The sequence below is a fragment of the Pelodiscus sinensis genome, chromosome 4 (assembly GCF_049634645.1).
Source record: "Pelodiscus sinensis isolate JC-2024 chromosome 4, ASM4963464v1, whole genome shotgun sequence".
Lineage (NCBI taxonomy): Eukaryota > Metazoa > Chordata > Testudines > Trionychidae > Pelodiscus > Pelodiscus sinensis.
In genome coordinates, this window is record NC_134714.1 from 71148095 (window position 1) to 71162078 (window position 13984).

General features: G+C 41.8%; 1 protein-coding gene across 1 annotated transcript in view; it reads left to right on the plus strand.

Annotated features, from left to right (window-relative positions):
* DCAF5 (DDB1 and CUL4 associated factor 5) overlaps nt 1–13984 on the plus strand; it is an 87434-nt gene that overhangs the window by 60641 nt on the left and 12809 nt on the right. Inside the window, exons 7-8 of the mRNA XM_075927343.1 lie at nt 6194–6260; nt 11600–11727. Coding sequence (XP_075783458.1) covers nt 6194–6260; nt 11600–11727 — 195 coding nt within the window. The remainder of the gene's footprint in view (nt 1–6193; nt 6261–11599; nt 11728–13984) is intronic.

Sequence of the window (13984 nt, forward strand, 5' to 3'; positions counted from 1 at the left end):
GCCTTGTATGAAATGCCAGTGACCTTTCTTGATACATAAAGTTTGAGTCTTTTAAAACCTAGCAAAAAATTGACCGCTGAAGAGTAATGGTTTAAGCGGAAAGCTGTGGCACTACTTACAAATGATAAATTCCAGGCAGTAATAGGTATTACAAAAGTCCTTTCACAAAAAACAACAAGTAAGGGTGGGCTAGAAATTTTGTAAACCATAGAAACTCAGTTGATTAGACAACAAAATCTTAAAATTGGCAATAACGTGAATAGGGAGGAATCCTCAGTTATAGATTAAACAGAGGCAGGCCATTCAGGAATAACTGCATTTAAAGTCTATCCCCCTTCAACAAAGGAACACCGTAAGCAGCTTACTCTTTGCCTCTGTGTCAGGCAGTTGTAGATGTCCCATCCTGGCATTGAAAAACTAATAATAAACAATGCCTCAGTAATAGTCCAGTGATGTTATCTACTTCTCCCAGTCTTCTCCATAGTCTCTCTCAATTTGTTTCCTATTTTATCTTCTCTGTTTTCACTGCATCTGTCTGTTTAATATCTAATATCTATCAGTTTAATATTTAAACACTGTATGATGTGAATAACTACAGCTTTTAAACTTTTGTCATCTCACATTAGAACCTATAAAAGATACCATTAAACAATTACAATCAATATTTGATGTGGATTATATCTCAAAAGAATTCTTTCCTGAATCCCCCTTTGGCCCTTCAAACAATCCTCCAGCCTCTTCAACTTCATCACTATGCTCTCAAATGAACTCACACAGGAAAACAATAAGACAAAAATACCATATCACCTGTCGGTGAACACTTTTTCACAAAGTTATCGTGCTTTGAGAGTCCTTATTCTCAAAGGAAATCTGCACATCATCTTCTAAAGAGAAACCTAGAAGCTTAAATTCATAACTTTGCTAGTAACTTTGATTAATAACTTGGTCTATGATTTTTATTAGTGTGTCTCAATCTCCACAATAAGTGGCAGCTCTGCTGTCAACATAACACTGTCTACATAATGGGAAGGGGCAGGGGGTTAGGGTCCGTATAGCTAGGTCTTTCAGAGGTGCGAATTTTTCACATTCCTGTCAATATAGTTATCACAAAGTACATGTGTAGTGTAAGGTAGACTTGGACTTTAGATATGATGCTGAGTACGTTTCCCAGACCTGAAGAAGAGCTCTTTGTAAGCTCAAAAGCTTGTCTCTTTCATCAACCAAAGTTGATCCAATAAAAGATATTACCTCACCCACCTTGTCTTTCAAATCTCCTGGGACCAATATGGCTGCTACAACACTGCATACAGCATTCCTATTCCTAAGTCTTTCTAATTCTAAATAAATGCTTCTGGGAAAAATTTCCTCCTGCCACTCTCCATGCGTTTGAGTACATGAACTCCCCACTGAGCCAGGGTAAGAGGAATTAATAGTCTGCCCTGGATACAGGTGCTTAAATCAGCTCTGCGCTGCAATCTTAGGTGGAGGCCTTTTGGCTAGAGTTGGTAATAGGGCAGGAACGGTTTTGAGGAGGGATGCCTCGTAGAGACTGCCCTGATGAGGGAATTCCCTACTGAGAGGTGTAAAGGGAGCTGCGTTCACAGGCTTGTAGACAGTGGTCTTATGTGTGGAAGAGAAGGCTTGGTCAACAAACTGTTTGATCTAAGAGGGGAGAGACTATCTTGTCTTCTACAGGAAGATTGGAGCCTAGATATGAACTCTCGCTCATCTCAGGCAGTGGTATTTTGCTAATGGGGGGGAGAGATATTCTCAAACAGGTATTTTTAACACTGGTTGAGGCTTCTCCCCCAAACATCTGAGCATGTGAGTGCTTCCTTCAACGTCTGGCCAGATTCAAGAGTTACCATGATTTCACTAATCCTTTGGGGTCTTTTTAGTGTTTCCTACAATTCTTGTCATTCCGTCACTGCTGGCTTATCTCCATGATTCTCATCAGTGTTGTGCTACAAATCATCTGATAGAAGAGATTCTGTTAATAATTAGTCTTGCATATTCCCTCACAACCCAAGATCCTTGGACCATATGCAAGTGGAGTCTAAGCTTATATGGCTCCTTCAGTGGTTCAGCGCAGTGTGGTGGCTTTCTGCTACTTATAATCAAGGCAGCGTGTACTCCATGGCAACAACATTCTTAATTCAGCAGCAACAGCATTCATTCATTTTTATCATGAAACACACTTCTGTCCTATTCCTATTCCTCAGTACCACTTGCAGCTGTGGTTCATTTAAATACGAATGGAAGTAACATTAATTATTTCCGAAAATGGACAGGTGGCCCATTTACACATCCCAAGCTTTGGCTCCTGTGCTCTTCTTCAGATAGCACAGATCAGAACCTCATTTCCTCTCAATGTGCCAGGGATATGGGTAGTAGGAAGGCAAGCTGCTGAAGCCATTTATCACTCCAGTGTAGTAACTGAGGCATATTCTTTAGCCAGCGCAATTCACATTCCTACACTTCTGGCTGCTCCCCAGTCCCTGTCTGTAAACTAGACTCCAGCTCTGGTTCCCAGAGCTATGCTATATGGCTCCATGGAACAATGGGTGGAGCATGCCCTGTAATCCAGTTAACTCTGTTGTTGTGAGGAAAGCGGGAAAACAGGAGACAACTACAGGGAGATCCTGGAAGGGCAAGGAGACAGGGAAAAAATGTTGGCTACTGGGTTTGACAGCAGTAAAATGGTGCATTCTATGAGAAGGAATGCTGAATTTTTGGCATCTTCCAAAATGTAACTTTTCAAGTCTATGTACGCCCACTTACTAATGTGCAACTAATACCGCCACGTACATGGCTTGAGTTTTCCCTTCATTTCTAGGTTTTCAGAGAGGTTTGCTTCACACTCTTAGCTTGGCTGCAGCCTAATGTGTTTTGGAGTTTTCAGGTGGGCTGTATGCATCTGTTCTAGTCTTTACAAATGGTTTTTCTTTTGACTTTTTTTCTTCTTCTTCCCCTTAAAAACATCTGACGCCAATTCCTTCTGGTTATTCTTTTGTATTACATGTGTTATCCAAAGCAAGACATGAGATATTGCGTAAAGCAATGATTTTGGTAGAAAGGGAAATTTGAGATATAATGGTTCAGCATTAGATGTTTCCTATATAAGTATTTAAGTTAAGCTTTCTCTTAAACCATTTTTAGGGATATCTTGTCATTTTATTTTCAAGCTAGGGTAAAACTAATGGGCAGCAGGCTTAAAACAAATAAAAGGAAGTTCTTCTTCACACCGCACATAGTCAGTCTGTGGAACTCCTTGCCTGAGGAGGTTGTGAAGTCTAGGACTATAACAGGATTTAAAAGAGAACTAGATAAATTCATGGAGGTTAAGTCCATTAATGGCTATTAGCCAGTATGGGTAAGGAATGGTGTCCCTAGCCTCTGTTTGTCAGGGTGGAGATGGATGGCAGGAGAGAAATGGCTTGATCATTACCTGTTCGATTCATTCCCTCTGGGATACCTGCCATTGGTGCTGTCGGAGACAGGGTACTGGGCTGGATGGACCTTTGGTCTGACCCAGTATGGACGTTCTTATGTTCTTAGGGGCATCTTTGCCTTGTTCTGAGCATTTTCTGCTTTGATTATGATCTGGGTAACAAATGCTTTTAAGATGGTAACACTTTGTATGATTTAAATAACTATAAAAAATAAAACTTTTTGTGTAGCCTTTTCTTGTGTAACATATCTTTTGCAAAACTGCTTTGTTTCTTGAACTGATTTTTGTTTGGGAGGCTGCCTGTATAAGCCCTAATTTGTGTAGATCTGGCACAGTAGCCTAGCCTGCTGTGAGTTAACATTTATAAGCTGTCATGTGAAAGGGAACCATTTATACTCCTGGTACTACCAGGTCACTTAGGCTCTGGTAAGCTGTCCAAGTGTCTGAACATGTTGGCTTGTAGATATTACTGTTTGGAGTGCTTGGCACTGAAATGAAGTGTCTCTAAGCAATACAGAGCTAGTAGATAATTTTGTAACATAACTGGTGTCTGTTTCGTGCTCCTTTGCATCAGTAAAGGGGCAATTTGCATTTGTAGATGCTTACTCCTATCTACATAGTTTTAAAAATTGGTATAAGGAGAGAGAAGAATAGTTCGTTGCATTGTATTGATGGGGGGGAGGGGGGAGACTGTCCAGAGGTCTGATGTTGCATTGTTGTAGCAGCACACACTTTTACCTGTAAAGTAACTAGCATAGTAACACTTTTTACAAGGTTCTGTGTTTCTCCATGTAATTTGGCTCTTTGTTTCTTAGTCCTGTGTTAGGATGACAGGGCTTGTTTCTTCACAGCCCGCTTTAGCTCTGCCTGATGAATTTGTTAATCCCTAGAGAATGAAAACCAGTAACCAGTTAAACTCCGCTTGTCTTGCTTGTCTGGGTTGAGTTTATCTGCTGTTGGGGTCAAGAAAAGGCCAAATTTTATTCCATTTGGTTTTTTTCCTCTCTCTCTCCCGCTTTTTCTCTAAATAAAAGCAAGTTTGATTTTTAGGACTACATTAATCAGATTTACACCGATTTAAATTTATTCATAAATTGATAGACCCAAAAGAGCTACTTCCGATTTACATCCAGGTAACTGAGATCAAACTCTGCCCTTTTGTCCTTAGTTTACATGCTCTATTGTCCATCTTCTGAGATCAAGGTAAGAGTAACAGAGCTGGTTGCTAGTTGTTGGCACCTTAAAGACTAACAAATTCATTAGGTCATTAGGTAAAACCCACATCATCAGATGACTGGAGTGGAAATTACAGAATCCAGGAGATATATCTATATACAGGGCTCAACAAACTCTACAATCTACTCACTCTTGGCGAGTAGATTTCAGCTGCATGCCCCGTTCATTTGCGGCACATGCATGCGCAATGCGGCTCTTGTGCATGTGCAGTACGGGGCTAGCGAGTGGTTTTTGCTGCCATTTGTCAAGCTGTGTGTGTGTGTGTGTGTGTGTGTGTGTGTGTGTGTGTGTGTGTGTGCGCGCGCGCACATATACATACAGGGCTCGACAAATAATACAATCTACTCGCCGTGGTTGAGTAGATTGTAACCTGGAAGAGCCAGGTTTGGGCGATCTGCGCATGTCCAGAATGATCTGCGCATGCGCAGATCGCCGGACAGAGTGGCTGGCGAGCGGGGCTAGCTCTGTGTGTGTGTGTGTGTGTGTGTGTGTGTGTGTGTAAATAACTTCTTTTGCTGTTTGTTTATCTGTCAATTGTAGGACCAGTTTTAATGAAGCTATTCAGAGTATTTGGTGTGGAAATGTGAATATATTTTAGGCACATCCACACTGACACTTAATTGGCTTCATGAACACTGGTCTTACAATTCACAGGTAACTTCTTTTGCTGTTTGAATATATAGCCCAGATTCTGTAATTTCTACTCCAGTTCATCTGAAGTGGGTTAAAACTCATGACCTAATAAATTTGTTGGTCTCTAAGGTGTCACAGGACTGCTCATAGTTTATGAAATTGTAAAAACAAACACTGCTACTTTCAGCAATTTTTGAGTTTGGGAAAGAGTGAGAGCTCAAAGTTGACAGTGGTTGAGTCTGGAACTTTGGTTTGGACCACCTCAGTTTTGGAGGCTAGACTGTGTAACAGACCAAAAATAAAACGTGGGCAGCAGATACTTACAAATGGACAAGAGTTCTAAGCATCCAGCATTCTGTGATACCGAACTAGGGTGGCAGCCTGTCCAGACTCAAAGATAAATAAAACCTCCAAGTTCTGACAGCCCTGACCAAATTAGCGATGTGACTAGTGAACTATCTGATAAGCATATGCATATACTTCCCCTCCCCTCCCCCACCTTGCTGCCGGTATCAGAGAGAGGCAGCAGGTGGGGAAGCAGGAACCCGTCTGGGGGAACCGGATTAAAAGCTGGTTCCTCCCCAGCACCATCTCTGTGGGCACAGGGGACACAGAGGCATAGCGAGGACCTTGTGGCTCTTAATACATTTAAAAGGTAGAGCTGCAGCAGAGTTAGCTCACGGGGTTGGGAGCTTACCCTGCTGCGGCTCTGCAGTTTTCCCCCCCTTATCAACGAACAGTTGATTTGCTGATTAAATGCCATTTAACATCTCTAGACCAAACTACTAGAATTCTTTCCATTAACTTTTAAGAAAAAGAACCTACTTCAAGTGATGCCTCACCTTTAATTTGCTTTATTTTTATGTCTAATAGTACATCCTCTCTGGCTCTGATGACTTCAACTTATACATGTGGAGAATTCCTCCAGATCCAGAAGCAGGTAAGTTTTTGTATGTGGTGTCTAACAAATACTAGTGTTTAAATACTATTTTCTTCTCCGACTAGTGTCCAATATCATACTGTATTTTAGACTGAGAGCATATGGGATCCTTATTCCCTTTTGTTGCTACATCTCTATTCTTGCCCGACTTGCAAAAGGCAGGACCTAGAACTTGGCCATTCTCTCCATTATATTGAGCACAGTGACTTATGCTTAATCTAGAACATATCTTTTTAAAAGACATTGACTCTTGATTTAAAGTGTTTGGAGAATCTACTTTCTTTGATAAACTGCTTCAGTTACTAATCCTTGCTGTTAAAAATGTGTTCCTTATTTATACTGAATATAGTTGAGGTATGATCTGTTGTGCCAAGAGACATGGATTCACTTGCATTCCCCATCAGTACCTAGCCCATGATCCAATCAGTGGACTAAATTTGGTGATGAATCCTGGTCACATGCCACCTGAAGCAGGTTTCACATAAGCTAGAACTTGTGTTACAGTTACGTAGTAATTCAGCAGATAGTTTGCTGTAGGAGTAAAGTACAAAATTATTTTATTTTTAAAAGTTCTTCAGGCACAGTGAATTATGAGAGCTAGCTGCTATTGAGAGAGTAAGTCATAAAAGGCCCAGCAAACTGGAGGACTTTGAAAGAAATGAGGCCTCTTAATTTTGTACTGGTTCTTAAACTTGATTCTATAAAATAATCTATTTTATTTGCATGCAAAACTGATTACTATATTTAGAGCAGTGGTCCCCAACCTTTTTGAGGTTGTCGGGCGTCCGGGGCCCCCCCCCCCATAGCCGGGTGCCCGGGGGCGGCCCCCCCCCCCCCCATAGCCGGGCACCCGGGGGCGGGGCTCCTCCCTCCTTTCAGGTAGGAATAAGAGATCCTCCGGAAAAGGGCTTTATTCCGGAGGATCGGGCCAGTCTAGACTCTTTTTTCCGGCTTTTCCCCAAGCCGGGAAAAAAGCGACAGACATGTTTATTTAAATCTGCGGGGGATATTTAAATCCCCCGCGGATTTCCCTATGCTGACTTACCTGATTTGCATCCCTTTTCCGGAATTTGGGGCCAGTCTAGACGTAGCCCCTGTGTTTGGCATCTTTCCGAGACAATAATTGTGCAGGTTGGCCCTCCCTGGTCTGGCACCCTGGGGATCTGAGCAGTCCTGATCCAGAGTTTGCTGAACTAAGGGGAGGTCAGTGCTCCCCTGCTGGCCCACTCAGGGGCTCTTCTCCAGGCTGTAGGGCTCTCTAGGCCAGGGCTCCCCACCCTTCTGCTGGCCTGCCCAGGGTTCCCTGGAGTCTGGGCTCCCTACTCTTCTGTCAGTACCCCAGGGGGCTGGGTCTGTCCAGGCTGGACTCCCCAGCTGGTTCCTGCTCCCGGCAGGACCATAGCTGTTGCTTGCCCAAAGAGTCCTGGATTTGGGAGGTTTATCCTGTGGTACAGAGATGTTCTTCCAGTGGGCAGGCTGGGTCATTTCCCACTCTACAGTAAGCTGCCCAGTGACTTGTTCAACCCAGGTTTAAATGTTCCACACAAAAGGACTTTCATTGCTTACCTTGCAAGATTTATGTCACCAGAGAATAGTTTTTTAAAAGTTAAGAAGCTTAGAAGTGTTTTTCCATCTTCCCCCATACACTTGTTCATTTTAATAGATATATTCCTCCTTGAAGATGGTGGAACATTTGTTCCCATGCTCCCCACCCCTCACATTCTTAATTCCTATCCAGTTCTCAGTTACTTTTCAGAAATAATGATCAGTGGCTTGTGAGGTTTTTTAGCTAAATTCTCTGATTTAAGCCTTGAGCTCCTCATCGAAGGGTACAAGTGGGCAGAGTCTTGGTTTTATCTTTCTTCTGATAGCATTTCTTGTGCTGCAGGAAATGCTAGCACCATGATGGGCCATTGGCCATTTATTTGGGTAACCAAATCAAGTATATCTACCACTTTATATTGAAAGTGAGAGACTGAAGAGATTAGGTGTAGTCCCTACCCAGGCTGCTCAGCAAAGCTGTTAAAAACTGGCTTAACTATTTGTGGTTTTTAACAATATTTACTGGATGTATGTGTGTCTTTAAATTTCACTCCAAGATTCTGTTTTAGGAACAGGAATTTTATTATTTTGTAGTTGGAAAAGATGATCAGAGTTGTTTAATTGAAATGACTGTAACCAGACTTCTGAGCTGCTTAATAAATCACAACCACAAACTGCGTTTTCAGATCTCTCTGAATACTATCTTTGACTGTAACTCTGCAACAGCTGCCAGTAATCGGCCTGTCATTGTGGTCCAGTTACTAAATTAATTATGGCAATGTTCAGCATGACTTATGCAATTTTTCTTCCCTTTTTTGCATGATCATTGAGAACGCAAACAGCTCTTCATGCTTGAAGAATTACATAGCAAGATTTTATTGCATTGCAAACAAGTTCGTGTTTTTAAGCCGTCAGAAGTCCAAACATGATTGATGGAAATGAAGAATTGCCTTTTATGCTAGTCTCAAATACACCACACACACACAAATTTGTTATATATATGCCTGACTGGTATAAATCCCTTCTTTTCCAGAACAGTGGTTCAAGTTCATCTCAGATCAGTAGTGATCAAAACTTGCCCATATCACAAACTACAACCTCGTCTCTTGAGCGCACCTGTTGTTTTGAAATAAAACGGACTCGCTATTCTGACGAGTTCTACAAGGAATAAGTGGGACTCCATTTAGCGTTCCACCTTTGAAACGCACAAGAACTCTTACTGGTGCTCTTGTCTGCGTTCCACCTTTGAAACGTATGTTCTTATCAACTAATTGAGTAGTCAATAGAAATCCCATCGACTATTCAACTAGTTAATTGAAATTTAACATCCCTAGTTTTAACTACAAGAGCATTCTTCCTTTCCCCATTATATTTCTAATGTCTAATTCTAAGGGGCATTCATAATCCTCTGCAAAGCATTTCCCAATATCAGCCATGAGTTTTCTAATATAGTGTGTTCAGGTAGCCAGTGTATAGAATCCAGTAGATGCTTTAAAACGTGCCTTGCAGGCATCACTTATATTGGAAGCAATTACTGAGCAGCTTCTCTTTTTTACTTTTGAGGCTTTGTCCTAGAATATTTGTCCACTTAAAAACTTCAAGAAATGCACTTTGTATAACCTTGCCCAGGTGGCCTGATGCATGCTGGTGATTTTCAATTGTCATTTGATTGGCAAGAATGCTATAGAAGTAAGGCAAGTTGCCATGAATGAATGTGATGAATGTCTATCATAGACAAGAGCATGAAACGGGTGAAGAGTCAAATCCTTTAAATTCAGAATTTAGGATCCTTTCTTATACCTCTACCAGCTCCACTTACACCAGTGGGATTCCATTTGCAAAACGGGCATTTTCTGTGGTGACTTGCCCAAATGAGTTGAAATGTCACCCATTTCAGTCTCAGTGACTGCTCAAGGAGAGATTTGACTGCTCAAGAAGAGAGATTTTCCTTATGTAGGCAAGGGAGCAGAACTTTCCAAATTTCTCAGAAGTTACTGGGAGTCTTAAATAACTTTATAAGTTCCAAAACATTTGGCCAGCCTGTGTTTCTTACTGTTTGCTTTTTTTAATATATAATTTATGGCCTCCTCTCTTCCCTCTTTCTTGCATGCATCTCAAATATGGCATGTTCATTCTAGTTCATCCCATGTAAATTTAGTGTCTCTTTTCTCTTTTGCCATTGAGAAGTCCTTCTGCCAGAAATAAAGTATTATGAAATTGAAGTTATCGAAAGAGTTATTTACATAGAAAAAAATATACCCTACATTTAAAATCAGTTAATTTTGTGTCCCTCTCATTTTGGGTTCTTGTTATACATTATATCCCTCATTTATGCGTTGCCAGGTTGAGAGGTGAGCTTTCACTGGCAGAGGGATGCTGTAGAAATCAGCTGATAAAAGCTTTTACTAAGTGAGAAAGGTTGAGAAATTGGTAGATTACATGTTCCATGCTATTCAGGTAAGCTAACAAGGGAAGACTGTTATAAAAGCTGTATTTGAGAAGTTATCTTGTTTTGTTCTTTTCCCCTGCCTGGCTGCCGTTTAGTAGCAGTGCAGCTTTTTCCAACAGGAAATGGCCATTTGATGAAAATCTCACTACTCTCCATTTCAGGAGAAAATGTTGCTAGTTAATTAGGACAGCATAGGAATCCAACTACAGTACACCTTTTGTTCTGAAGTAGCTCAAGCATAGGGACAAAAGGGGAAAGAAACCTGATGAGCCAGAGCCTTTTGGGGGAAAGCAGTTCAGTTTAAACTTAACAAGCAAACATTGTGTGTAGAGGGGGTTTTTGTTTGTTTGTGTTTGTTTTTTAAAGTTAGGATTGCTGCAGGCATCACAGGTCAGTAAACTGCCTTTAGCTTTCAAAAAGATGTATTTTGACTTCAGGAGTTATATTTTAACACACAATTTTCACTTATCTTGTTTTCATTTTTCACTTAAAGAACAGTGCTGGTTTTGGTCGTGTTCTTCATTATGGCATTTACTTATTTAAACATGCAAATGTGTGTTCTGAAATTATAAAAAAAAGTGGGTAGTTGTGTAACCCTGTAGCCACTGAAAATCTCAGCTGTACAGGGCAGGATCCTGTGTATAACCATTAATAATAACCAATAAGCCTAAATTTATTGCTTAATCATTTAAAGAGTTATACTTTTTCCATCTCTAAATATAATGAATTTACGCTGTGGAAAGCTGTCATTGAGAAATAAACCTAATAAACTAGGCGTCTCACTCTTAAATGTGAGTTACTAATGTAGGATCTTAGAGGTACTACCTTTGTTTTCTAGCACTCCCCTTTATGTAGCCTATGTGGATTAATTCCTTTGCCTCTTGACAAGGAATCATGCCCTGTGGAATGATGCAATTTTGCCCCATTTCATTACCCACAAATTATCTTGCAATCTTTACCCACTGATAAGTGAAGGCACAATGATTGAGAAACCAACTTGTGCATTTACTTCTGCCTTAAATGTAGGTGCTAATGAGTCTTCTGCTTCCCACAAGCCAGCTTTACATGCAGTTCAATTAAATATGTTACTGCTCTTTTATATGAGATGCCTACATTTATCCCAGGGCTCTAAAATTGCCTATGTTTTTATTTGGGAGTTTGAAGTCTGTATTCTCCAAGTGCAGATTTGCTGAGAGCATAATCCTCATCAGAGCTGCATTCTTTCCACAATAATTTGATGTGCAAATTTGATATTGTTAATATAGGAATTAAAGAATATAGCTAATGTGTACTGTTCTCTATAGTATGTTGCAATTCAGTTCTCTTCTTCTTTCTTGTGTTTTCCTAGGTGGAATTGGCAGGGTTGTCAATGGTGCCTTTATGGTGTTAAAAGGTCATCGGTCAATTGTAAACCAGGTCCGATTTAATCCCCATACCTACATGATTTGCTCCTCTGGTGTTGAAAAGATTATAAAGGTAAGAGAACAGGGGTTTCATAGTATGGACTGTGATTTAATGTCTTTCTCTTTTTGTGAACACTCTCCTTTTCTTCATCCCCTACCCCCCATTTGCAATCTTGTTCCTGTAGTAGCAACAGAAATTGCATACATAGAAAAAGAAACATTAGGAAAGTGTGTGTGTGTTGTATATTTAATTTAACGTCTGGATTAGGGAAGTGAGTGGGTAGTCAAGTACTTGACTGAGGCTAAGCTTATCGGGTAGTTGAGTCGAATACTTGACTACTCACTTCCCTCCATGCCCCTTGGTACCTCTGTGTGAGAAGCAGTGGGGAGAGGACAGAAGCCAGTGCTGGGGAGAGCCAGCTTAAAAGGCAGAGGGGGAATGGGGTAGGGGAGTCTGCCTCGAAGCAGCCTCTGTCCACCTCTGACCCCCATGGACAGGGGCTGCTACTGTGAAGCAGCCCCTGTCTGTGGCAGCCTGGATTGGCCACGGGCAGAGGCTGCTTTGGACCAAGCAGTCCTGGCTCATGCCAGTCTGGGAGCTACTCATGCTGCAACTCTGCATTTTAAATATAAAAAGAGTACAACAGCTCTTACTACATTTAAAATGCAGAGCCACAGTGGTCGGGAGCCAGTTGTGAGCCAGCTCGCGGAGCTTTTCCTGCTGCAGCTCTGCAGACTCCCCTTATCGACTATTCGTGTAATTGATATAAATTGTATCAACTACACAATTAGCCAAGTACTGCAACTGCTCTTTAACATCCTTAATCTGGATACAAAAGAATAATTAGCACCATGTGACCGCAGCCCATGGCTCGGGTGGGCAAAAGGGCCTCTGCAAGCTGAAGCTGGCCTCCGGAGGCCCTGCCGCTCCCCCACTCCCAGGCCAATTAGGGTCTGGGGGGGGGGGGGGAAGCATTCAGTTTCCTCCGCCCACCTAGCAGCACGTGGCATTTAGAGTGCCAGGTGCCCCTGGCATAGCAGGAGGAGGCATCACATGCTCCCCAGGCCAATCAGGGACTGGGGGCGGGGAGCGTGCAAAATTTCCTTTGCTTTGTCCCCTCCCTGCTTAAAAGCGCCATGCACTCCTGGCATGGCTGGAGGAGGCTTTGTGCACTCCCCTACCCCCAGGCCAAACAGGGTCTGGGAATGGGGGAACATGCAAAGTTTCCTCTGCCCTGGCCCTGGCCTGCCAGGACCGTGTGGCATGTAGAAGTGCTGCGCGCTCCTGGCAGGGCAGGAGGAGACTTTGCACACTCCCCTATCCCCAGCCCTGATTGGCTGGGGGTGGGGGAGTGTGGAAAATCTCTTCCAGCCAGGGGCATGAGCAGGGGGCTGGCAAAAAATTCTGGTGCAGCCCAGGGCCACTTCAGGGATTTTTTTTTAAGTGGCCCCCAGCAAAAAATTATTGCCCACCCCTGCCTTAGCTGATCATCAGCAAGTGCTGCTGCTTGCAGCAGTGTTCTGAAGGCAGTGATTCAAGTTTGCTAGCATACCAAGTGGATATAATTTGTCTTTTACCCAACTCTTTAACTTGAGCAACCAATTTTTTTCTATGTATATGTATCCATTTTACACCAGTGCCGTGCTCATGCTGTTAGTTGTCTCTCTATACCTTTTTATAGCAGATTTTTTTCAGTTAAATATAGTGTTTTATTAAAGATTGTCAAAATAGAATTTTCAGTGTAAACCCTTTTGAATTTCAAATGTGGTGGAGCTCATAAGGTCAGATGTGAATTTGGTGGATCTGAATCTTCCCCCATTTCTCGATTCCTAGTTGGGCCTAAAGGAAAATTAACCTATTTTCCAGTTTCATTTTTGAGCATAGCTAATGTCTCATGAGATTTTTGACCCAGACTGACAAATGTAATATGATTTCTGGATGAAATTTCATGAGAACATTCTGGAGGACTTCAGTACAACTGAACCTCCACCTGTATCTGATCCAAGTACTGCCTCCTAGGCCCATTTCAGCATTTTCAGAAGGCTAGAAACTACATGGAATGTAGAGGTATATCCTATTTTGCTATATTTTGTCTTGGGGGCATAAGAAAATGGACTTCTGTTCCTGAGTCATCTTAGGTGTTTATAGACCTACCACTTTGCATGCCACTGCAACCGAAATAAGTAATTGGCTTCGCTGTTCCTGTTGACAAACTAAATTTCTAACTATGAAAACTGACCCTACCTCAAATCATTTGCTGAATGGCTTTGTAAGATTCTTGAGTGCATATGGCTATAATTGAGGTTGTTTGAGTACAAGGAAATGCTGA